The sequence below is a fragment of the Asparagus officinalis genome, chromosome 5, assembly GCF_001876935.1.
Source record: "Asparagus officinalis chromosome 5, Aspof.V1, whole genome shotgun sequence".
Classification (NCBI taxonomy): Eukaryota; Viridiplantae; Streptophyta; class Magnoliopsida; order Asparagales; family Asparagaceae; genus Asparagus; species Asparagus officinalis.
The window spans coordinates 109773710-109798522 of NC_033798.1; the positions used below are offsets into that span (position 1 = coordinate 109773710).

At 38.6% G+C, this 24813-nt stretch overlaps 1 protein-coding gene across 1 annotated transcript; it reads left to right on the forward strand.

Moving 5' to 3' along the window:
- Positions 20045-22678, forward strand: LOC109840645 (abscisic acid receptor PYL8-like). Its single transcript, XM_020409371.1, is given in 4 exon segments — positions 20045-20463; positions 20554-20683; positions 20686-20762; positions 22070-22678. Coding segments are annotated over 4 exon segments (543 nt in total). The 5' UTR covers positions 20045-20340; the 3' UTR covers positions 22283-22678.

Here is a 24813-nt window from a genome sequence, read left to right on the forward strand (position 1 = left end):
GTGGGCTAGAACTAACGTGGAACCCAGAATTAACAACTTAGCATGAAAAAAACAAGGGCTGTCATTAGAACTAGCAAGATGTGGGCTAGAACTGGTGGGATACAAGTTAGATATGGTGGGATAGGAGCTAGAACTAACGAGGAACCAAGAAATAACAACTTAGCATGAAAAAAATAAGAGATGTCATTAGAACTAGCAAGATGTGGGCTAGAACTGGTGGGATACAAGTTAGAACTGGTGGGATAGGAGTTAGAACTAACGTGGAACCTATAATTAACAATTTAGCATGAAAAAATAAGGGTTGTCATTAGAACTAGCAAGATGTGGGCTAGAACTGGTGGGATACAAGTTAGAACTGGTGGGATACAAGTTAGAACTAACGTGGAACCAAGAAATAACAATTTTGCATGAAAAAAACAAGGGCTGTCATTAGAACTAGCAAGATGTGGCCTAGAACTAGTGGGATACATGTTAGAACTGGTGGGATACAAGTTAGAACTAAGGTGGAACCTATAATTAACAATTTAGCATGAAAAAATCAAGGGCTGTCATTAGAACTAGCAAGATGTGGGCTAGAACTGGTGGGATAAGAGCTAGAACTAACGTGGAACCTATAATTAATAATTTAGCAAGAAAAAAACAAAGACTGTCATTAGAACTAGCAAGATGTAGGCTAGAACTGGTGGGATACAAGTTAGAACTGGTGGGATACAAGTTAGAACTAACGTGGAACCAAGAAATAACAATTTTGCATGAAAAAAATAAGAGCTGTCATTAGAACTAGCAAGATGTGGGCTAGAACTAGTGGGATACAAGTTAGATATGGTGGGATAGGAGCTAGACCTAACGAGGAACACAGAAATAACAACTTAGCAATAAAAAAACAAGAGATGTCATTAGAACTAGCAAGATGTGGGCTAGAACTGGTGAGATACAAGTTAGAAGTGGTGGGATAGGAGTTAGAACTAACGTGGAACCTATAATTAACAATTTAGCATAAAAAAACAAGGGCTGTCATTAGAACTAGCAAGATGTGGGCTAGAACTGGTGGGATACAAGTTAGAACTGGTGGGATACAAGTTAGAACTAACGTGGAACCTTTAATTAATAATTTAGCAAGAAAAAAACAAGGGCAGTCATTAGAACTAGCAAGATGTGGGCTAGAACTGGTGGGATACAAGTTAGATATGGTGGGATAGGAGCTAGAACTAACGAGGAACCCAGAAATAACAACTTAGCAATAAAAAAGCAAGAGATGTCAATAAAACTAGCAAGATATGGGCTAGCACTGGTGAGATACAAGTTAGAAGTGGTGGGATAGGAGTTAGAACTAACGTGGAACCTATAATTAACAATTTAGCATAAAAAAACAAGGGCTGTCATTAGAACTAGCAAGATGTGGGCTAGAACTGGTGGGATACAAGTTAGAACTGGTGGGATATAAGTTAGAACTAACGAGGAACCCAGAAATAACAACTTAGCAATAAAAAAGCAAGAGATGTCAATAAAACTAGCAAGATATGGGCTAGCACTGGTGAGATACAAGTTAGAAGTGGTGGGATAGGAGTTAGAACTAACGTGGAACCTATAATTAACAATTTAGCATAAAAAAACAAGGGCTGTCATTAGAACTAGCAAGATGTGGGCTAGAACTGGTGGGATACAAGTTAGAACTGGTGGGATACAAGTTAGAACTAACGTGGAACCAAGAAATAACAATTCTTAGCATAAAAAACAAGGGCTGTCATTAGAACTAGCAAGATGTGGGCTAGAACTAGTGGTATACAAGTTAGAACTAGTGGGATACAAGTTAGAACTAACGTGGAACAAGGAAATAACAACTTAGCATAAAAAACAAGGGCTGTCATTAGAACTAGCAAGATGTGGGCTAGAACTGGTGGGATACAAGTTAGAACTGGTAGGATACAAGTTAGAACTAACGTGGAACCCAGAAATAACAACTTAGCATGAAAAAACAAGGGCTGTCATTAGAACTAGCAAGATGTGGGCTAGAACTGGCGGGATACAAGTTAGAACTGGTGGGATACAAGTTAGAACTAACGTGGAACCTATAATTAACAACTTAGCATGAAAAAAACAAGGACTGTCATTAGATTTAGCAAGATGTAGGCTAGAACTGGTGGGATACAAGTTAGAACTGATGGGATACAAGTTAGAACTAACGTGAAACCTATAATTAACAATTTAGCAAGAAAAAAACAAGGGCTGTCATTAGAACTAGCAAGATGTGGGCTAGAACTGGTGGGATACAAGTTAGAACTGGTGGGATACAAGTTAGAACTAACGTGGAACCCAGAAATAACAATTTAGCATAAAAAAACAAGGGCTGTCGTTAGAACTAGCAAGATGTGGGCTAGAACTGGTGGGATACAAGTTAGAACTGGTGGGATAGGAGTTAGAACTAACGTGGAACCTATAATTAACAATTTGCATGAAAAAAATAAGAGCTGTCATTAGAACTAGCAAGATGTGGGCTAGAACTAGTGGGATACAAGTTAGATATGGTGGGATAGGAGCTAGACCTAACGAGGAACACAGAAATAACAACTTAGCAATAAAAAAACAAGAGATGTCATTAGAACTAGCAAGATGTGGGCTAGAACTGGTGAGATACAAGTTAGAAGTGGTGGGATAGGAGTTAGAACTAACGTGGAACCTATAATTAACAATTTAGCATAAAAAAACAAGGGCTGTCATTAGAACTAGCAAGATGTGGGCTAGAACTGGTGGGATACAAGTTAGAACTGGTGGGATACAAGTTAGAACTAACGTGGAACCTATAATTAACAATTTAGCAAGAAAAAAACAAGGGCTGTCATTAGAACTAGCAAGATGTTGGCTGGAACTGGTGGGATACAAGTTAGAACTGGTGGGATACAAGCTAGAACTAGTGAGATAGAACTAACGTGGAACCCAGAATTAACAACTTAGCATGAAAAAAACAAGGGCTTTGATTAGAACTAGCAAGATATGGGCTAGCACTGGTGAGATACAAGTTAGAAGTGGTGGGATAGGAGTTAGAACTAACGTGGAACCTATAATTAACAATTTAGCATAAAAAAACAAGGGCTGTCATTAGAACTAGCAAGATGTGGGCTAGAACTGGTGGGATACAAGTTAGAACTGGTGGGATATAAGTTAGAACTAACGTGGAACCTATAATTAACAATTTAGCATGAAAAAAATCAAGGGCTGTCATTAAAACTAGCAAGATGTGGGCTAGAACTGGTGGGATACAAGTTAGAACTGGTGGGATAGGAGCTAGAACTAACGTGGAACCTATAATTAATAATTTAGCAAGAAAAAAATAAGGGCTATCATTAGAACTAGCAAGATATGGGCTAGAATTGGTGGGATACAAGTTAGAACTGGTGGGATAGGAGCTAGAACTAAATGGAACCCAGAAATAACAACTTAGCATGAAAAAAACAAGGGCTGTCATTAGAACTAGCAAGATGTGGGCTAGAACTGGTGGGATACAAGTTAGAACTAGTGGGATACAAGTTAGAACTAACGTGGAACAAGGAAATAACAACTTAGCATAAAAAACAAGGGCTGTCATTAGAACTAGCAAGATGTGGGCTAGAACTAGTGGTATACAAGTTAGAACTAGTGGGATACAAGTTAGAACTAACGTGGAACCTATAATTAACAATTTAGCATGAAAAAAATCAAGGGCTGTCATTAGAACTAGCAAGATGTGGGCTAGAACTGGTGGGATACAAGTTAGAACTGGTGAGATAGGAGCTAGAAGTAACGAGGAACCCAGAAATAACAACTTAGCATGAAAAAATCAAGGGATGTTATTAGAACTAGCAAGATGTGGGCTAGAACTGGTGGGATACAAGTTAGAACAGGTGGGATACAAGTTAGAACTAACGTGGAACCTATAATTAACAATTTAGCATAAAAAACAAGGGCTGTCATTAGAACTAGAAAGATGTGGGCTAGAACTGGTGGGATACAAGTTAAAACTAACGTAGAACCAAGAAATAACAATTTAGCATGAAAAAAACAAGGGTTGTCATTAGAACTAGCAAGATGTGGGCTAGAACTGGTGGGATACAAGTTAGAACTAACGTGGAACCCAGAAATAACAATTTAGCATAAAAAATCATGGGCTGTCATTAGAACTAACAAGATGTGGGCAAGAACTGGTGGGATACAAGTTAGAACTGGTGGGATACAAGTTAGAACTAACGTGGAACCAAGAAATAACAATTTAGCATGAAAGAAACAAAGGATGTTATTAGAACTAGCAAGATGTGGGCTAGAACTGGTGGGATACAAGTTAGAACTAACGTGGAACCTATAATTAACAATTTAGCATGAAAAAATCAAGAGTTGTCATTAGAACTAGCAAGATGTCGGCTAGAACTGATGGAATACAAGTTAGAACTGGTGGGATACAAGTTAGAACTAACGAGGAACCCAGAAATAACAACTTGGCAAGAAAAAAAACAAGGACTGTCATTAGAACTAGCAAGATGTGGGCTAGAACTGGTGGGATACAAGTTAGAACTGGTGGGATAGGAGTTAGAACTAACGTGGAACCTATAATTAACAATTTAGCATGAAAAATCAAGGGCTGTCATTAGAACTAGCAAGATGTGGGCTAGAACTGGTGGGATACAAGTTAGAACTGGTGGGATACAAGTTAGAACTAACGTGGAACCAAGAAAAAACAATTTAGCATGAAAAAAATAAGGGATGTCATGAGAACTAGCAAGATGTGGGCTAGAACTGGTGGGATACAAGTTAGAACTGGTGGGATACAAGTTAGAACTAACGTGGAACCTATAATTAACAATTTAGCATGAAAAAATCAAGGGTTGTCATTAGAACTAGCAAGATGTGGGCTAGAACTGGTGGGATACAAGTTAGAACTGGTGGGATACAAGTTAGAACTAACGAGGAACCCAGAAATAACAACTTAGCAAGAAAAAAACAAGGGCTGTCATTAGAACTAGCAAGATGTGGGCTAGAACTGGTGGGATACAAGTTAGAACTGGTGGGATACAAGTTAGAACTAACGTGGAACCTATAATTAACAACTTAGCTTGAAAAAAACAAGGGCTGTCATTAGAACTAGCAAGATGTGGGCTAGAACTGGTAGGATACAAGTTAGAACTGGTGGGATAGGAGCTAGAAGTAACGAGGAACCCCGAAATAACAACTTAGCATGAAAAAAACAAGGGCTGTCATTAGAACTAGCAAGATGTGGGCTAGAACTGGTGGGATACAAGTTAGAACTGGTGGGATACAAGTTAGAACTAACGTGGAACCAAGAAATAACAATTTAGCATGAAAAAAACAAGGGCTGTCATTAGAACTAGCAAGATGTTGGCTAGAACTGGTGGGATACAAGTTAGAACTGGTGGGATAGGAGCTAGAAGTAACGAGGAACCCAGAAATAACAACTTAGCATGAAAAAAACAAGGGCTGTCATTAGAACTAGTAAGATGTGGGCTAGAACTGGTGGGATACAAGTTAGAACCAGTGGGATACAAGTTAGAACTAACGTGGAACCAAGAAATAACAATTTAGCATGAAAAAAAATAAGGGTTGTCCTTAGAACTAGCAAGATGTGGGCTAGAACTGGTGGGATACAAGTTAGAACTTGTGGGATACAAGTTAGAACTAATGTAGAAGCATGTATTAAAAATTAGCGGTAAGAATCAACATTGTAGCCAGAATTAACAATTGCAGCAGCTATAACACGCTCGAGGGCTAATAGAACTAATACGATAGCCTCTAGAAATAACATATCATTCGGTATAACGATTTTAAATAGAATTAACAACGATTTATAAAAACATGACTGTGAGGTACGTTTATAACAACGATTTATAACAACCGCCTACAACTTGCAACGCTTTTTAACAATGATTTATAACTATCAACGAATAGTTTCCTTCCATTACAGCAGCAAAATTTGACAGAAACTATCTTCATGCGGTTTGCGGACCAGAAATAACCTGGGTCCTCATTTGTTGCTTCCCTCGCTTGAGCGATAGATGTCTGATAAAACTTTTTCACTACTAGTTCTCTTACGCTTTCCGCGCGTGGATGATGAAGAGCTGGACTTTGATGAAGAACTTTGCGAGCCAGAAGCGTTTCCTGGCTAAGGAGAATTGACGGTGCGGTGAGCCGCCCCCAGATTGGAAGGGCCGATCCCTTGGTTTTGGAGAAAGCGCCGCCACTGTTCTCTATCCACAGTTATGTGCCTACCGTCCCAGCTAACCTCCTGCAACTCTGGATCATAACTAATAGGCTGCGCAGGCTGTGAACCTAAGTTAAGGCGAGTGGATCCCTGAGCCCTCTCCAAACCTGGCCTGCATAGGACCTGCGTCACGGCGTAGCCTTCCTTTAAGTTTTCGTCAACTGGAGATGTGTAACGGAACCCAAGCCTCTTAGGGATGGCAGATAAATCCCTAACCTTGAGGAGCACTTTGCAGTCTTCGAAGTTAGTATTGCTTATGACGTCCCCAGAGCACTTAATGTATTCACCAATACCAGCGAGGAGAGTTCGCAGGAATTCATAATTCCAGAGGTGGTATGGTACATTGAAGAGACGGATCCATATAATAAAAGGTTGGGGCACCGTTGTTAACCTGTGATCTTCCCTCCAACGGCGGAATCTTCCCCTAAAGGTGCCCATGTCTACTAGGCCGAGCTCTATGGCTTGGGCAAGTAGGGCGTCCGATGGAAACTGCACCATGAAGCTATGCCCTGCCGCGTTTTTTATTTGATGGGGCCACGACGTTAGATTGAATCGATAAGACAGCATCTTTCTGAGCTCCTGGACGGATGGACGGCCCGCTTCAAGATTGAAGATGGCGAAAGCAGAGAGATGCCTGATGGTGCTGGCGGTGGTGGTAGGGACAGTAAGCATCCTTGGTGGGGCCCGAGCAGTTATACCGTGATGACAATCTCGAGAGTGGTGCCCTGACCCATGGCAATGTACACACGCGGAATCCTTATCCATCTTTGATGTTTACTAACAAAGATTGAAGAAGCTGGGTTTGAGAGTTCGTTTTGGAATAAGGGGTTTAGAGAGTCCGCCGATGCTGGTGGAAGAAGAAGAAGTTGATGGGTTATGAAGGTATGGCGGCGACGTGAGAATCGAGAGAAATAGCACTAAACTATACTATATTAAATGAGAATATATGATGGGACGGCTGTTGGGGTGATAGGACATGTCTTGAAAAGGAGCAAATATCAGGTGTGTATTAAGGCAGTGATGAGAAATAATTTTCTTGGGAAGACGCGAACAAAATGAGCCAGAAATAAAATATTCGTCCATGAACTATCATTAACCAAAGATAGAACTATGCCGAAATTATAGATAATAAGAATAAGCTTCTATTACCCTAGTTCAAACTTGTATACAGCCAGCTCTAGCACGCACCTTGATAGTTCTATACCCAGCCATTGTTTTTTAAATGAAAAGTTATAAATTCTAACTTCTACGTCAGTTCTAACTTGTATTACCCTAGTTCTATCTTGTATACAGGAAGTTCTACAACAAAGCTTGCCAGTTCTAAACACAGACCGTGTTAGTTCTAGCTCCTATCCCACCAGTTCTAACTTGTATCCCACCAGTTCTAGCCCACATCTTACTAGTTCTAATGACATCCCTTGTTTTTTTCATGCTAAGTTGTTATTTCTGGGTTCCATGTTAGTTCTAGCTCCTATCCCACCAGTTCTAACTTGTATCCTACCAGTTCTAGCCCACATCTTATTAGTTCTAAAGAGAGCCCTTATTTTTTTCTTGCTAAATTGTTAATTATAGGTTCCACGTTAGTTCTAACTTGTATCCCACCAGTTCTAACTTGTATCCCACCAGTTCCAGCCAACATCTTGCTAGTTCTAATGACAGCCCTTGTTTTTTTCTTGCTAAATTGTTAATTATAGGTTCCACGTTAGTTCTAACTTGTATCCCACCAGTTCTAACTTGTATCCCACCAGTTCTAGCCCATATCTTGCTAGTTCTAATGACATCCCTTATTTTTTTCATGCTAAGTTGTTAATTATAGGTTCCACGTTAGTTCTAACTTGTATCCCACCAGTTCTAACTTGTATCCCACCAGTTCTAGCCCATATCTTGCTAGTTCTAATGACAGCCCTTATTTTTTTCTTGCTAAGTTGTTATTTCTGGGTTCCTCGTTAGTTCTAACTTGTGTCCCACCAGTTCTAACTTGTATCCCACCAGTTCTAACCCACATCTTGCTAGTTCTAATGACCGCCCTTGATTTTTTCATGCTAAATTGTTAATTATAGGTTTCACGTTAGTTCTAACTTGTATCCCACCAGTTCTAACTTGTATCCCATCAGTTCTAGCCCACATCTTGCTAGTTCTAATGACATCCCTTGTTTTTTTCATGCTAAATTGTTATTTCTTGGTTCCACATTAGTTCTAACTTGTATCCCACCAGTTCTAACTTATATCCCACCAGTTCTAACCCACATCTTGCTAGTTCTAACGACAGCCCTTGTTTTTTTATGCTAAATTGTTATTTCTGGGTTCCACGTTAGTTCTAACTTGTATCCCACCAGTTCTAACTTGTATCCCACCAGTTCTAGCCCACATCTTGCTAGTTCTAATGACAGCCCTTGTTTTTTCATGCTAAATTGTTATTTCTTGGTTCCACATTAGTTCTAACTTGTAACCCACCAGTTCTAACTTATATCCCACCAGTTCTAGCTCACATCTTGCTAGTTCTAATGACAGTCCTTGTTTTTTCTTGCTAAATTGTTATTTATAGGTTCCACGTTAGTTCTAACTTGCATCCCACCAGTTCTAACTTGTATCCCACCAGTTCTAGCCTACATCTTGCTAGTTCTAATGACAACCCTTGTTTTTTATGCTAAATTGTTAATTATAGGTTCCACGTTAGTTCTAACTTGTATCCCACCTGTTCTAACTTATATCCCACCAGTTCTAGCCCACATCTTGCTAGTTCTAATGACATCCCTTGTTTTTTTCATGCTAAGTTGTTATTGCTGGGTTCCTCGTTACTTCTAGCTCCTATCCCACCCGTTCTAACCTGTATCCCACCAGTTCTAGCCCACATCTTGCTAGTTCTAATGACAGCCCTTGATTTTTTCATGCTAAATGCCCACATCTTGCTAGTTCTAATGACAGCCCTTGATTTTTTCATGCTAAATTGTTAATTATAGGTTCCACGTTAGTTCTAACTTGTATCCCACCAGTTCTAACTTGTATCCCACCAGTTCTAGCCCACATCTTGCTAGTTCTAATGACATCCCTTATTTTTTTATGCTAAGTTGTTATTTCCTTGTTCCACGTTAGTTCTAACTTGTATCCCACCAGTTCTAACTTATATCCCACCAGTTCTTGCCCACATCTTGCTAGTTCTAATGACAGCCCTTGTTTTTTTCATGCTAAGTTGTTATTTCTGTGTTCCATTTAGTTCTAGCTCCTATCCAACCAGTTCTAACTTGTATCCCACCAGTTCTAGCCCACATCTTGCTAGTTCTAATGACAACCCTTGTTTTTTTCTTGCTAAATTATTAATTATAGGTTCCACGTTAGTTCTAACTTGTATCACACATGTTCTAACTTGTATCCCACCAGTTCTAGCCCACATCTTGCTAGTTCTAATGGCAGCCCTTGTTTTTTTCTTGCTAAATTATTAATTATAGGTTCCACGTTAGTTCTAACTTGTATCCCACCAGTTCTAACTTGTATCTCACCAGTTCTAGCCCACATCTTGCTAGTTCTAATGACAGCCCTTGTTTTTTTCATGCTAAATTGTTATTTCTGGGTTCCACGTTAGTTCTAACTTGTATCCCACCAGTTCTAACTTATATCTCACCAGTTCTAGTCTACATCTTGCTAGTTCTAATGACAGCCCTTGTTTTTTTCATGCTAAATTGTTATTTCTTGGTTCCACGTTAGTTCTAACTTGTATCCCACCAGTTCTAACTTGTATCCCACCAGTTCTAGCCCACATCTTGCTAGTTCTAATGACAGCCCTTGTTTTTTTCATGCTAAATTGTTATTTCTTGGTTCCACGTTAGTTATAACTTGTAACCCACCAGTTCTAACTTGTATCCCACCAGTTCTAGCCCACATCTTGCTAGTTCTAATGACAACCCTTGTTTTTTTGATGCTAAATTGTTATTTCTTGGTTCCACATTAGTTCTAACTTGTATCCCACCAGTTCTAGCCCACATCTTGCTAGTTCTAATGACAGCCCTTGTTTTTTTCATGCTAAATTGTTAAATATAGGTTCCACGTTAGTTCTAACTCCTATCCCACCAGTTCTAACTTGTATCCCACCAGTTCTAGCCCACATCTTGCTAGTTATAATGACATCCCTTGATTTTTTTTCATGCTAAGTTGTTATTTCTGGGTTCCTCGTTAGTTCTAATTTGCATCCCATCAGTTCTAACTTGTATCCCACCAGTTCTAGCTCACATCTTGCTAGTTCTAATGAAAACCCTTGTTTTTTATGCTAAATTGTTAATTATAGGTTCCACGTTAGTTCTAACTTGTATCCCACCTGTTCTAACTTGTATCCCACCAGTTCTAGCCCACATCTTGCTAGTTCTAATTACATCCCTTGATTTTTTCATGCTAAGTTGTTATTTCTGGGTTCCTCGTTATTTCTAGCTCCTATCCCACCAGTTCTAATTTGTATCCCACCAGTTCTAGCCCATATTTTGTTAGTTCTAATGACAGTCCTTGATTTTTTCATGCTAAATTGTTAATTATAGGTTCCACGTTAGTTCTAACTTGTATCCCACCAGTTCTAACTTGTATCCCACCAGTTCTAGCCCACATCTTGCTAGTTTTAATGACAGCCCTTTGATTTTTTCATGCTAAATTGTTAATTATAGGTTCCACGTTAGTTCTAACTTGTATCCCACCAGTTCTAGCCCACATCTTGCTAGTTCTAATACTTGTATCCCACCAGTTCTAGCCCACATCTTGCTAGTTCTAATGACAGCCCTTGTTTTTTTATGCTAAGATGTTATTTCCTTGTTCCACGTTAGTTCTAACTTGTATCCCGCCAGTTCTAGCCCACATCTTGCTAGTTCTAATGACTGCCCTTGTTTTTTTCATGCTAAGTTGTTATTTCTAGGTTCCATTTAGTTCTAGCTCCTATCCCACCAGTTCTAACTTGTATCTCCCCAGTTCTAGCCCACATCTTGCTAGTTCTAATGACATCCCTTGTTTTTTTCATGCTAATTTGTGATTTCTTGATTTCACATTAGTTCTAGCTCCTATCCCACTAGTTCAAGCTTGTATATAGCTAGTTCTAGCCCACATCTTACTAGTTCTAAACCCAACCTTTGTTATTTACTTGCACACTTGTTATTTTTGCTTTTACAGATTGAACCAGCAGAAACGAACGTAATACACTTAAACAAATGCTCAAGTAGAGTTAACAAGAAAGAGCTATAACTTTCTCTTTTTGACCAACAACAGGACATTTGATAGTCAAATACCTCTGATATACATTTTCAATCTAACTGCTACATACATAATTCTATTTATAAATAATGAATCATTCTCTTTGTATAAACATGTCATTCATCACTATAAGCTGACCCATCTGCATGTCTTTGCTCGCAGCCGGCTAACAATAATTTTGTGGCAACCCTCGCTCGCATAGCTTCAGGGGTTTCGTCCGGAGGATTTACCCGCAATGTCGAGCGACCTTGAATTATTGCTTGGATGTAGAGGTAGACGAATACACCATAGTCAAAGCTGCAACATAGTATGCTATATTAGACATTTTCCCAAGAGATAGAACTATAACACTAGTTTAGCGAAGGAACTAACCTCCCTCTTTGTGACTCGCATTTGATGGCCCTGTATTTAAATACTCTGGATACATTTGACCTTACAAAATCAGCTTGTTGTTCATTAAAATAGTTTATGATTTTATGAACAGGCTCCATCCATGCTTCATGGCCAGCAGAACTGTAGTGGTTGATGACCTTTTCTTTCAGATCAACTTCAACCAGATGCCAATGGTCGTGCCTGACCAACGGAATCAACAGATGCTCTATTCGAACGGCTGTGTATTTTTCAATATATTGCAATAATAGCTCGTAATTCGATGGGTCGACGGAGTAAAGTGAGTGCTGGCAATAGTAGCACGTAATGTTCAGTATTATGCATGAGGGAAGATAGAACCAACTTGCTTCTACATTAGGACTAACATGTTATAAGCTAGAACTAACATTCTAGTTGTTAGGACTAACATCCATTTTCGCCAAAACTACCACGATAATTTAGTACTTACAAGAAAGAACACCGAGACGACGCCAAATTTTTTGTCATATGACTCTTGCTGGATCGTGTCCAACAATGCTTCTTCCATCTGTAACATCAATGAAACATTAAAAATCAATATATGAACAAGACTTTATACATTATTAAGCGTATATAATCTAACCTTATCATCAAGTCGGCCACCACGAAGCAAATACAACAGCTCTTCTCTGTTCATAGAGCTATTGCCTATTTTAATAACATCATATCTCCTGAAAATAAGAACTAACATGGATTAGGACTAACATGTAAGGAATTAGCATATAAATAGTCAATTGAACCTTACTTGTGATTCTTTTGGGAGCAAAACTTGGTTAGGCAATTATTTTCAGCTTCGGAGAGTCTAGCAGATACTTCAGATGGTATCCTAAAATTATGTACAAAGGTACCCCTGCTATCTATTATACGTATGTTAAACAATGCAATGTCTGGAATATCTCTATTTCACTCGCCCAATAGAACTTCCTCCTCAGTCATTGCCTTCAAACTCAACTCCTCCCAAGTGGGATGTTGTTTGCCATTATAAAAATTGGTAAATTTGTCAGTTTCGTGTACACCATCAGGACTTGAAAGTATATCTATAACTTTTTGCTTTTTCTTTCCCTTTCCCTCTGTGTATGGGGTCTTACACCATTTAGACCGCTTTCTTGCCCTTCGAACCTTCCTCCGTGGGGCTGCTACAATCTCTTCTGTTTGCACATCCCTTGACAAAGCTTCAAAGATTTTGTCCACCTGATGTGAAATATTAGCAACAGCCTCGGCAGAACTATCTACATTCTCACTTTCTCTTCCAACATGCTCCTCTTCCCTATACACAATCTCCGCCTCTTTCTATACATTCTCCTCATCCCTGCTATCTACATTCCCCCCTTCTCCACCAACAAGCTCCTCTTCCTTCTCTGATTTCCTATCTACATTTTCCACCTCCTTATCTACATTTTCCACTTCCCTATCTACATTTTCCTCCTCCTTATCTACATTATCCTCAACCTTGTTATCTACAATAACCTCCTCTCTATCTGAATTCTCCACAGCTTTATTCTCGGGGGGTTCCGTTCACCATTCTTCAGGGGGGCGACATCCTCCCCGTCTTCCCCTTCTATTATAGCTTTCCCCTCAACTATATTCCCAACATCAGCTCCTTCAATTGTGGTGCCCTCCAATTCAACTTCACATCCATGAACAGCAACATCATCAACAGGCTCCTCAGCATCATCCTCAGCCATCTTATGTTCAGCTTCTTGCATGATGGGGTCTTCCTTATGTAATATACTATATTTGGAAGGCTGTTCCTCCTCATCAGGCTGTGGATTCAGCTTCATTTTTTTTATAATTTTTTGTTTGATATTTGCCTTCAGCACCGCCGGGTCTATGACGTCATCAGGTCTTCCAAGTTCTTCAATTATTCTGTTTAGCCTGTTGATCTCAATCATAAATTCTTTACAATATGTACTCTTGCTCTGCTTTGTGGCAAAGAGTAGTCGTTGGAGGAATTTAGCAGAATTTCTCCAAAAGGTAAGTTGTTGCTCAATGGGTAGATCCTTCACCTCCTCTTCATCTTCAAAAGCATTGTCAATATGTTTTGACATGATCTGAAATTATTAAGAGATTATATTATAATAAAATAGGATTATACATACATGGATATTGTTTACATTTAGCTTTAGACAACTTAGACTTAACAGGATACTTACATAGCCTATTGAGAAGTTCTTCGTTTCCTCCGCCCTCGCCTTCCTCTTTAACTTAGGCACATGACGCACTCCTTCACTCCCTTGAATGGAGGGAAGTGCAACAACCTTTGAAGGAGCAGGCTCAACTTCCACAACAGGCCGATCAACTTCAGTTATTGAAGCTGATTTAGCCTTATATTTAACGGTCCTCGTCCTCAAATATGAGACTTTCACCTCCTTTTCTGATGCCCAGTTTGTCATTGGAGGTCTGGACTTGTCGACGTAGGGATATTTCTTTAACCCCGTCATCTCATAGTACCAAAGCTAAAGCAAATACATTAAGCATTCAAATCAGAACTAACAAGGCATAAATTAGAGCTAACAAACAGATACTCCGTTAGAACTATTGTGACCCCAACTAGAACCTAGAACTAGCATGCCTCCTATTAGAACTAAGGTGAGATGCAATAGAACTAACCGAACTTTATTAGAACTAACGTGACCCAATTCTGAACTAACATGATGCCATTTAAGGCTTAGCAGCATGACCCAAATAAGGACTAACATGAATACGGCTAGAACTAACATGAGCAGAAACTAGAACTAACGTGGTGAAAAGTAGAACTAACATAGCAGAAAACAGAACTAACGTGGCATAAGTTAGAACTCACATGGCATGAATCAGAGCTAGAATGAACCAAATTGAGTAAAACATGGCACTTACACACAAAAGTGTCATGCAACCTGGGACATATATGACCTTTGGCCCCTTCTTGCACACCATAGCAGCTTTAATCCCCCTGTTAATTTCTGTATAAAAGAATTGATCCCAAGCTACCTTATTGACCCTCTCCATGCTATCCAGATATCTGAGTAGAGGTCTAGGGATACCCTCCCCGCTTCTGGGGCACCATATCATAGAGCATTGGTACAGAATTTGCAGCAGAACAAAATCTCGGATATCATCTTCTTCTGTAGACTCCACGAGCCTTTCCAGCTGCCCTTCAAGGTATCTTCGATGGGTAATTGTTACTTTTTTTAACTTCTTCCCATCTTCAGTTTTAAAAAGATGAGCGAAGTATTGTAATTAGATTCTGTTTGTTGAGTCCCGGTTGATATGTATGAGTTCCCCATGAGCTGGGAAGTATGTATGGTTATGGACCTATTGCAAATCAAATTTAACACTTTTCAAGCCCACAGTCTTTGAATCAGGGATACAAAATGTGTCATTGGCCCTATCATAATAACTCAGCAGCAGTTCAAGCGTGGGCGATCAGGCTGGAGAGCCCCGAATAAAATGTAGTGCTGAAATATCGATCCGCGATATGCATCCATGTGGCACTGACACATCTTCGGAGCAATAGACTTCATGAATTTCCAATAACCCGTGATATTGACGGTTAGCCTTAATGATTCAAACGGGTTAAATTCAGCAAGCCTTTTCCTGTAAAAATAAAAATTTCAAGTTGAATTAGAACTAACACTAAACAGCATCTAATAGAACTAACACCGACTGTTATAGAACTAACATGGACTCAAACTAGAACTAACATTGCCTAGCACTAACATTAGGGCACGGCATCTAATAGAACTAACGCCGACTGTTATAAAACTAACAAGGACTGAAACTAGAACTAACATTTCTAGCACTAACATTAGGGCACGACATCTAATAGAACTAACGCCGACTGTTATAGAACTAACATGGACTCAAACTAGAACTAACATTGCCTAGCACTAACATTAGGGCACATTACTTCGAAACCCCAAATAGTGGATAACTTCGAAACCCCAGATAGTGGATACCTAGCACTTACTGTTTTTCTGGGGGGGGGGGTTTCGATGGCACGGCCAGCCCTTGCCGTTCTTCTTTGGCGGTTTCGCCATTCTAGGGCATTCTTTTGCATTACCATGAGGGTTTGAGTGGCTTCCTCTGCGCTGCCAACCCCAGACGAACCGTCTTTTTCCTTCAAATCGCTGGTATGAGAGATTTCGTAGTCATTTACAGATTCCGCTTCCCTGGACGACATTTTCCGGCGAAAAACCTAGACAGCGAAAATATACTCCGTCGCTGGAAATGGAAGATTGAGAGTTTCGGTAGCTCTTTTGTATTTTGGAAGAAAGTAAAAATAGAGGCGGTGTAAAAGAGGCGCCGTAATCGAGTCCAGTCTCATTTAATGAGATGTGACAAAGCGTCTGGGGACGAAGAAGAAGGGCAAAGTCGGGTTTTTACAAAATACAATGACTCTAGCTGTATACAGCTGACGTGGAGGGCCTTAGAAATATTAAAGGATGCTTTTTTGGGGCTTATACACAAGGGGGAAAATACAAGGGGCCTCGTCACATGATATTTCAGCTTTTGGGGCCCCGACACATTTTTCCCTAAAATTTTATCTTACAAATTATATACTAGTTTTGAGTTCTATTTGACTAACCCCCCTAAGAAACAACTAATCTACTATCCTATATTTATAAATATGAAGCTTACTTTTCTTCATTTAGAAAATCATGATAATAATTTATGGAGCTACTAAGACTCGTTTGCTTAAAAAAAAGTACAATGTACTTAAAACACACAATGTACATCCCAAACTTAAGTATAAAATGTTGACCTGGGTGTTATGTTTTTGAGTAAATTGAGCATTTAACAAGCAAAAAAAAATCGCTATTACACCCTTATAAAGGACTAGTAGTTTGTGACATCTATCTAATTCTTTAAACGCTATAAGACATTTGAGACAAAGAACAATCCATACGAAAATTATTTATGGCTAGTGCGTAAATAAATGCATAAGACAAGACAGTGTTTGGCAAATCTATTAAACAAGATCAGATAAAGATAATATTGGTCCAAAGTCTTAATTCTAATTTTTCAAAATCTAACTCAAGACTAAAACTAGTATTATTAGGCCAAATTTTAACCTTTAAACTTGTTATTTTTTAATCCACCCCCGTCCTAATTTCCTTTTAAACTAGTTTATAAGGGCATGTTTGTTTTACTAAAAAAAGAGGGAAATCAAAGAAATGAAAAACTATTAAAATGAAGAATTGGTTTGGGAGTGTTTGGTTGGCTAAAAAATGAAGGAAATCAAAAAATGGAGATGAAATGATGTTAGTTGTCATATTATTATTGGATGATGTGAGTGATTTTTTAAGAAAACTAGTTTTGATGTTGTTTGGTTGGCCAAAAAAAATAATAAAATGAATTATAAGAAACCTATTTCCTGTAGTTTGTTGTTTTTTTTTGGTTTGGTTCATTCTTAAAAATAAGAAATAAAATGAGATGAGATGAGTTGTCATTGTATTATTGGGTGATGTGATCCAAGATTAAGAAAAGTGTTTTCACAACTTTTTGGGATGAAAACAAAGAAATGAAATGTTAATGAGATGAGGTGAATTGTTATAATATTTTATTGGATGATGTGAGTGATTTGAAATGATGAAAAAAGATGAGTTGAGTGATGTTTGGATGAAAATAATATTTTATTAGATGTGATGGATGAGTGGTTAGATGAAAATAATATTTTATTAGATGATGTGGATGAGTTGTTGGATGAAAATAATATTTTATTGGATGTTGTGGGTGAGTTTTAGGGATGGAAATGGAGGAAATAGTACTTTTTGAGATTTTCACCTTTCCCATTTCCATTTCTTGGTTTTTCTTGGTTTTTAGGAAATAACCAAACAGGCCCTAAAAAGAACTAGTTTACCTTCTATTTGCCAAAACTGAGGGTACGGACATAATTTTAGCACACTTGGCCGTGCGGTACTCTTATTTGGTTATTTCATAAAAAACCAAAAAATAGAAATGAAAACCAAAAAATCTCAAAAAATACAATTTTACACATTTACATCCCTAAAACTCACCCACAACATCTAATAAAATATTATTTTTATCCAACAACTCATCCACCACATCTAATAAAATATTATTTTCATCCAACAACTCATCCATCACATCCACCATATCTAATAAAATATTATTTTCATCCACAACATCACTCAACTCATCTCATCTCATATTTAAAAATCACTCACATCATCCAATAAGATTGTGACAACTCATCTCATCTCATTAACATTTCATTTCTTTGTTTTCCTCTCAAAAAGCTAGCGAAATAATTTCCTTAAGTGTGGTCACATCATCCAATAATATAATGATAACTCATCTCATCTCATCTATTTTCTTATTTTTAAGAAATAACCAAACAAAAGAAAACAACCTAATACAAGAAATATGTTTTTTATACTTTATTTTCTTATTTTTTCCGCCAACCAAACAACATCAAAACAAGTATTCTTAAAAAATCACTCACATCATCTTATAATAAGGTGACAACTCATCCCATCTCATCTCCATTTCTTTGATTTCTTTCTTTTTTTAGCCAACCAAACAATCCCAAAACCTATTTTTCTTAAAAATATGTTTCCTTTTCTTTGATTTCCCACTTTTTTAGGCAAGCAAACAGCCCCTTAAAGTAATTATCAGGCTTCAGTGCAGGAGAGCTGTGGGAATTTTCAGTAGTGGAGGAGAGAGAGAGAAAATTATATAAAATTGGACCGCCCATGTTCAGTTGGTTCAGCCGTAGACACGTGGTATCATCTAAACCGTCATCATCGAGATCTGCGGTAGGTGTCTGTCTGGCTTTAGGCGCAGCGGAGGGGCCAGCAAACGTCCAAGACGAGGGATGGTGCTCACGTTGTTGCACTGCTTGAAAATTAACGGGGTTTAAAATATTGAGCATAATTACTTGGATGCCCTTGGTATTAGGGAGAAATTACAGGGATCAATGGGGGTAGGTAGAGGAGCACTGGATGAGGCCCTAAATGTCAACTACGTCTAACGAGAGGGGCAGGCAACAATTTGAGGACCTGCTGCTGTTGCCCTTTCTATAGGTTATAATCATGTTTTCAGATCATTAAATGATATAATTAAGGGTGATTGCAACCTGTGAAGGGTCAAGTCCTTTAATTACTGAAGGATCTAAAGATATCCTACTGTGGACCGGTCCTCTTTTTAACTGCTGGACAAAGAAAGTAGGGTGATTTTGCAGTCTACATTATGTTTTGGGAACTTGGGTCGTCAAAAAGAAAAGATAAAGAGCCTGCACAAGGGTCCATAGGTACCGAATCGACACGACTATGTCCTTGTTCGTGCAACGGGGCAAGCAAGATCTTGTGTTCTATTATTACTTGTAGTGGTGAGTTGATGGGCGGGGGGGGAGGTTTGGGGCCAAGGAAAATATGAATTGTACGTATTCCTATTTTCAAATAACTGAGAAATATCCCGAGGATCGTCAAAAAAATTAAATATTATTATCTGATAATTTGTTAATGGTATAAAACAAAATTGGGGCTAGTTGAACATCTACAAAATCGGGTTAATTTACTCTGTCATTAATTTTTAAAGTATTTGTAACATTTATTTAGATAAAAGAGTTCTTTAGACGGACCTTGTTTAGAAATTAAAGATACGAGTGCATATCCAACATGATCCATTAATTCAACTAAAAAAAAATAAGTAATTTTTGTTGAAGATGTTAGTTAGTTCAAATCAATAGCTCATATCATCTTTACCTAAAAAAGAAAACCTTTTTCTGTAGCTAAGACAAAGAAATGGAAGGAAGAAAAAAAAAAGAGCCAGCCAATTGCCACAAAACTCAAAACTAGCAATCATCAAGTGGCAGTTTCCTGTAGCTAAAGTGATATTTTTCCCATGCAAGATTCGACGTAATAAAAACACCGAAACGGTAACTAAACTAGGCGGGCAGGCAAATTACCGACACGGAGGCCTATACGATAAAAGCCACAGAATTCCAGCAGCAGCCAATCATCGTCGATCATCAGGAAGTCGCCACAACAGGAGGCCTACTCTAGGAATAGTGGCACAATCGTGAATAAGCGAAAAATCAGAGGTCAAAGGAAAGAGCCAATCCGGTGCATGAACCTGGAGCAGTGGGGGACCGCTGATGCGTGAGAGAGAGCATCCCTTTGGATTTTTTTTTTTATATTTTTTTATATCTCAACTTGTTGTTTCCCCACCTTTTGTATGGTGCTCGCGAGTCACTCAGCAATCCCCTCCTCATCTCTTCTCTGCGATCTTCTCTCTCTCTCCCCCCCTCTCCTCTGTACGAAATAAATACGAAGAAAGTAAAAAACCTTCAATAATTAGAAGGAGAAGAGAGAGAGATTGAGATACTTTTTCTTTGAAGTTCTCAGGAGGAGGGCGGGTTAATTTGTTTTTGGTGCCGTTTGCGATGGTGGGAAGAGGAATAGGGGCCAGCGGCGGCGGAGATCCGGCTATGGTGGTCGGCTCCGTGGAACGAGGAGGTGATGAACGGGAACAGCCTCCGAATCATGGAAGCCGAGTACGTGCGCCGGTACCACCAGCACGAAGCCAGGGACAACCAGTGCAGCTCCACTCTCATCAAGCACATCCGAGCTCCGGCTCATCTCGTAATTAATCATCAACAAAAAGCCTCCATATATATTTCCCAATTTTATTTGTTTTTATTGGGTTAAACTGATTAATCTGAGCGGGTTCAGGTTTGGTCGCTGGTGAGGAGATTCGATCAGCCGCAGAAGTACAAACCTTTTGTGAGCCGGTGTTGTGTCGTGCAGGGGGATCTTGAGATCGGCAGCGTTAGGGAGGTTAATGTGAAGTCCGGGCTCCCGGCCACGAGAGGCTCGAGTTTCTTGACGACAACGAGCATATATTGAGTATTAAGATCGTCGGTGGCGATCACAGGCTTAGGGTAATTACCCTTGCTTAATTTTGAGTTTCTTTTTTCTTTTTTCTTTTTCCCGTTTCCTTTTTTAGATTGATTTTCTGATGTTTGATGATGGTTTCAACCTTTAAGTACTGTAGCATGATTGTCGCGTGAGTCCCCTTTTCATGGCCTTGAAATATCCTCAAAAGCTTTTGAGACAGCGCGCGCCTAGAAAAGTTGAGGCTTGCTTGGGTATTCATCTGCTGCTAGCAAATGAATTGCCATTTTGATGACTATATTAGGTTGAATTTTGCACACAAAAAACATCATTTTGTAAACTTTGCATCTCCAACCTTGACCTTCATAGGTTGCGTACGTGTGTTCATTTGTTGAGACTTGACTCTACTTTATAATGCAAACCCAGTTCATGCATGGTTCAGTTTGTCATTCTCCATGGGGTACTGGGAACCTTGACGAATGCCATTTTGTTTTATTGATAATCATTATCCGTAGTCAGTTGTCACGGTTTACGAATTTGGATGCTCTGCAGTTGTTATTGCTCAGCAGTGGAGAGACCACTTTCTTGATTATTGATATATGATTTATTTCTAGATATAACTATAATCACATTGACATCAGACTGTTGTATTCCATTCTTCATCACTTTAATTTTTACATAAGATAAATCATATATGAATACTAACTAATAATTAAACAAACTTTGAGGACTCTTCCCCATCTATTTAATTACAAGGGAGATATCTAATCCCTAGTTATCACCATTTTCTTATGCTCATAATGCTTCTTATATCTCAACATCATGTATGGCTTGTGCTTTGTTGCGTGCTCCTCTTTTCCTGGTGCTTCGTCAGCAGGTTTTTTTGGTTGAGATTGCGCGAGGAAACACAGGAGCCTCATCTCACTTTTTTTTTACAAAAAAGAAAAAAAGAAAAAAGAATATATATAGTAAACTCAAATTAAGAACAAAGTTTTTTCACGATTTTGTCCTCCGGCTTATATAGAATACGTTCACGGTACCCTGTCGTATAATTTGTGTATACTATGGAGGCACTAGAGGTCATCAGGCTTATCGTTCCTCTTTCATAAAAAAATTAATCAGTTACTTCCTTTGTGAAACCTGTATGTTGAAATATTTGTTATAGATATGTGTCTCTGCTTTGATTAATGTTGTGAACTTCACTACACTTAACTACCATGATGAGCTGCAAAGTTCGCTATCCTAAACTACTATGACGAGTTGCATTCTGTCTTGATGTGGTGATTATTATTGCATATTGCAGTTAAGATATCTTTGATCATTTCCCAATGCACATTATTCTTCATGTCTGCAGAACTACTCTTCAGTAATTACTGTCCACCCTGAGATCATCGACGGTAGACCAGGAACTTTGGTGATTGAGTCATTTGTAGTTGATGTGCCTGATGGAAACACCAAGGACGAGACTTGTTACTTCGTCGAGGCATTGATCAAATGCAACCTCAAATCCCTGGCAGATGTTTCAGAACGTTTGGCTGTTCAAGACAGGACAGAGCCCATTCGCTAATTTATCTCCGTTCATATTATCGAGTTTGCTGAGCACTAAGGTGGAAGAACCAAAGACAGTGCCTATATTAAGAAGCTCCCTAGGGTTTCCAATGAGGCAATAACTCTCTCAGGACTTCATTCTCTCATACTTGCAATCGAAAACCCTATACATTGATTGAGATTTGAGAATTTGTGTAAATCCTTCATTGCCATAATGTTGTGTATAAATCCCATCATGGCTCCATCTGCTACCTGATGCCATAGGAACTCAATTTGGATGAAGTGGAGAGAGTTCGGATTCTCTGTTTTGTTTTGTTTTTTTTTTTTGGTGGTGTGCTATGTAGCTAATTTGTGTAAAAATCTATTAGACCCCCCCTCCTACTTTCTACAGTTCATGGAGACAAAAGTTTTTGGATGTGGAGATGTAAATGCTTGTTCTGATGGTTCTATGACTAAAAGTCTTAATTTGTAAGTGAGATGCAAGCTAAGCTCACGAGACTGAGAGTCTACAAATGCAAAATGCAAAATGCAAATTGGGGGAAACGGTGGTGATGATTTGTAAAGGTTGTAGCTTTTTGTGAATTGTGGTGGGGTTTGCAAGTTTAGCTACACGACAGAGGGGTTGATTGCAACTTATTCCTAATCCCCATGTGAAACGACAGTACAGAAAGCTCCATTTCCCCTTGTTTATTCGGGGATCACTCTTGTTTTGTATCCATCAAGAAGTTCAATCTACATCCCCAACAATAAGTTTAAATGCATTTTCTAGTCTCTTCACTTTCCTTTTTAATTGAAGTGGGGTTTTAGACCCTTGAAATTTTCTTTCTGATGTTCCTCATTTGCTACTTTTTTAGATTGTGTTTGATGATAAATGTCAAGCTAGATTTGAGGACCTGATTCTTAGATTAGAATTAGGATGTAATGATTGCTTTGGAATAGAGATCCTATTTAAAAAAAAAAAAAACTATATATGCAAGGAGGCAGTGGAAATCTCCCAATTGTTCTCATATTATCCTATTTATGGATCAAAGCAGCTTACTCGCATGATGCGGTTCGGCAGAACTTGCATCAATTACTAGGGTGATATCTTAAATTATTTTTTTTTAGTAATTTTAGGGAAAATCACAAAATATCCTCATAAGGTTTGCATCAAGTTTTGAAACTCTATTGTAATTTCCATCAAATAGGGCTGACTACCATGCAACCTGTTTAATGACAAAAATTTCCATTTTTTCTAAAAAAGATAAAATTATGCAAACCTTAGGAGGATGTTTTGTAACTTCCCCTAAAATTTATTTGTACCAAGACAATCATGCATAATTTAGCAAAACTTACACCTAACTCCTACTCTAACCATAAAAGTACAAATGGCAACGCTCTCTCACGCTCGTTCCCCCATATCATGACACCTAAACCTTAATAGAGAATTTCTAGATAGAATAACAAGTTATTGTACAAAAGTAGAAAAAGAAAGGTTTAAACAAATTCCAAAAGAGAAGAAAGGATTTATAGGTCGAGTTACCAAATTAGTTGCACCCACTTAATCAATTTGGTATTAAAAGTTAATCTGACAACATTTGGTACTAAAAGTCCACTCGATCACTCTGCAAGTGAGAGCATGCTCGTGTTGTGCTTGTGAACTTTTCTGGTAGCATTGGTGGTGATGATGCTCATCAAGGAAGAAAGCGAACGAACGAACGAACGAACGAAAATATATAGTAGAGATGTATTCTGGAAGCTGCGACTGATGTTTTGGTTTCTTCCTGAAACTTTTGGATTGCTGCTGCGGCCGGGCAAAGTTGGTGGATTGGCTCGTTAGTGACCACAATACTGATGTCCGCTTCCACTCCAGGAAATAAAATTAAGGGTAAAATTACACTAAACTTCCAAAACCTTTCAGCAATTTGAGGTGAACCCCAACAACTTTTGCATTTTGCAGGAAGCCCCCTAATAAGTAACGCCCATAAAATAGAACCCAAATAATACGTAAAAAGGCATTTTGAAAGTTATTATGGGTTTAGTGTAAATTACCCAAAAGACAATGGGTTTTTTCTGCAAAAGTTATTGGGGCTTTCATGCGATTTAGTCTAGTTCACCCTAAAATAAAATACGCACACTTGTCTCTCTATCTCTATCAAACAATTGGCACGCTTTCAGCTACAATGCTGGCAGTGCTTTCCCTCACTCTCAAATGAGCTCGGTACGGTACTACAAAGGGTAAGCGGGGCCCAGTGAGATGACTAGCAAACTTGCAACCTCAGTAATATGGAGATGAAGAAACTTTGATCATGGTCTCTGTCAAACTGTGATTTTTCTCACACATCTTGAAGTACTTGAAGGCCGTGAGACAATCTCATTGGTTCTAATGGGCAACTAAAAGTAACTGCTCCAAGATGAAGATATTAATTAGCTGTATTGGGACAACTGTTACCTTCTCAGCCCAACCAATGGCGTAGACATGATAATTTCAACATCACTTTATTATTATTATGCGACATGAATTATATAGTTTCCTGATAAACTTTCATAGTCGCTTGATACAGAATAAAT